Below are 2259 nucleotides of genomic sequence, written 5' to 3'. Positions count from 1 at the left end.
CCCTCTCCAAGACCTGGGGAGGAGCAGCAGCAGCAGCTGCGGAAGATGGTCCCCATTGTCCTCCTGGAGAAGGTGAACCTGCACCCCAAGGCGACCAAGCGGCCTCGGGCCAAGGCGTTCAAGAGGAAAACGATGCTCCCTCCTCGGGAATTCCTGGTGGAAGAGCACCTTCCCTTGGATATGCTCCTGCTGGATTCTCCTCTGGAGGGTCCTCTGGAGCTTGATGACCTCTTGGACTCTGACTCACCCATGCTGAAGAATGAGGAGAGGAAATGTCCCTACTGCCCAGACAGGTTCCACAACGGGATCGGGTTGGCGAACCACGTGCGGGGCCACCTCAACAGGGTGGGGGTGAGCTACAACGTCCGGCACTTCATCTCAGCAGAAGAAGTGAAAGCCATTGAGCAAAAATTTTCCTTCCAAAAGAAGAAGAAAAAAGGTAGTATGTATTCAATTCACTGTGTTTCTATTCCCTCCTTTCACCTGGTGGGCTTTTCTCCTCCCACCAGCCCTTGGGTACGTATGAGACCGGGGTCAACCTGAACCCTGGTGGCCGCGGCGCAACCGTGTGGTTGTCTTGGTTGCAACACCCCCTCACATCCCCCTTCCCTGGCCCCAGTCATGGTCTTGGTGGGGGTGGTGGTGACTCTCTGCCCTTCTCCTTGCCCCTTCTCTCCACAGTTGCAAACTTTGACCCCAGCACCTTCAGCCTGATGCGCTGCGAGTTCTGCGGGGCCGGCTTCGACACACGGGCCGGGCTCTCCAGCCACGCCAGGGCCCACCTGAGAGACTTTGGCATCACCAATTGGGAACTCACCATCTCACCCATCAACATCCTGAAGGAGCTGTTGGCCAACTCGGCCGAGCACCCACTGCTGCAGGCAGCCCTGGGGGCCCAGCCCCCCTCCCCGGGCCGGGACCCTCATGGCTTCACGCCCCGCAAGAGCGTCACCCCCATATCCGAGGGCAGCATCCCACGATCTCCTCTGTCCCCTTTCCCCCCATCCTGGGGAGATGAGGCCCTGCAGCCCTACAGAGATGGTGAGTGTCCCCCAAGAAGCCTTTTGGTCACCCCAAACCGTGGGCTGAGTGGAGCGTGACGGGGGGGGTTGTTCATAGGGGAGGGTTGAGTTGGTTGGACCTTGGGTTGGTTTGTTCCTCCCCATTGTGGTCACTCTGTGTCCTGTGGCATCTGAGGCTGGAGGAAAGAGTCATTGTCCTTCTGTGGAACCTGGAGGAAAGGGCAGGGCAGGGTAGTGGATGAGGTGGTCCCACCCCACCATGGGGACATGGTGCTTTGGACATTTGGGCTTTGTCACTTGGGAAGTGCCGTGTTTAGGAGCGATGTTGCCATCAGGGAAATCCCCAAAGTGCCACAAATCGTGGGGCTGGGAAGGAGAAGGAGACCTTGGCCACTGGTGCTGCCCCAACCTGGCAATGCTCAGCCCAGCTGGACCCGTTCCAGGGAGCTCCTTGTCTTCTGTAGGCCATGGGGGGGAGTGTGAAGTGTCCTTCCCAAATGGTCTCAGCTGATCCCACCCCATCAGCAGAGCTCCAAAGTCTTCAGCCTCTGGAGGGTGGTTGGTGCCAGTGAGAGGGTTGGGCAGAGAGGAACCTCATGAGGTTCAACCAGGGCAGGTGCAAGAGCTGCACCCAAGGAGGAACAACCCCAGGGAGCAGCACAGGGTGGGGGGACCTGCTGGGGAGCAGCTCTGGGGACAAGGACCTGGGGGTCCTGGGGGACAACAGGGTGACCATGAGGTGAAAACAAGCCCTGGTGCCCAAGAGGGCCCCTGGGCTCCTGGGGGGCACCAAGGAGAGTGTGGGCAGGAGGGCAAGGAGGTTCTCCTGCCCCTCTGGTGAGGGCCCATCTGGAGAAGTGGGTCCAGGGCTGGGCTCCCCAGAAGGACAAGGAGCTGCTGGAGAGGGGACAGCAAAGGCCACCAAGGGGCTGAGGGGACTGGAGCATCTGGCCCATGAGGAAAGGCTGAGGGAGCTGGGGCTGTGGAGCTGGAGAGGAGGAGCCTGAGGGGGGGTCTCCTCAAGGCTGCTCCAGATCTCCAGGGGGGCAGGAGGGGGGGACCAGGCTCTTCTCAGCAGTGCCCAGGGCCAGGACAAGGGGCCATGGGCACCAGCTGGAACAGGGGAAGTTGCAGCTCCCCAGGAGGAGGAAGTTGTTTCCTGGGAGGGTGGCAGAGCCCTGGGCCAGGCTGCCCAGAGAGGCTGTGGAGTCTCCTGCTCTGGAGACATTCCCAGCCC

The 2259-nt window shown here is 60.8% G+C and overlaps 1 protein-coding gene across 1 annotated transcript in view; it reads left to right on the top strand.

Annotated features, from left to right (window-relative positions):
- The window catches only part of WIZ (widely interspaced zinc finger motifs), a 55486-nt gene that overhangs the window by 28921 nt on the left and 24306 nt on the right, over positions 1 to 2259 (top strand). The window contains exon 6 of the mRNA XM_009994039.1: positions 682 to 1041. Within this exon, the coding sequence (XP_009992341.1) occupies positions 682 to 1041 (360 nt within the window). The remainder of the gene's footprint in view (positions 1 to 681; positions 1042 to 2259) is intronic.

This window comes from Chaetura pelagica, unplaced genomic scaffold, assembly GCF_000747805.2.
Source record: "Chaetura pelagica isolate M959 unplaced genomic scaffold, ChaPel_1.0 scaffold1270, whole genome shotgun sequence".
Lineage (NCBI taxonomy): Eukaryota > Metazoa > Chordata > Aves > Apodiformes > Apodidae > Chaetura > Chaetura pelagica.
Note: the sequence above shows the minus strand (reverse complement) of the source record. Positions and strands in the feature narration are given on the sequence as shown.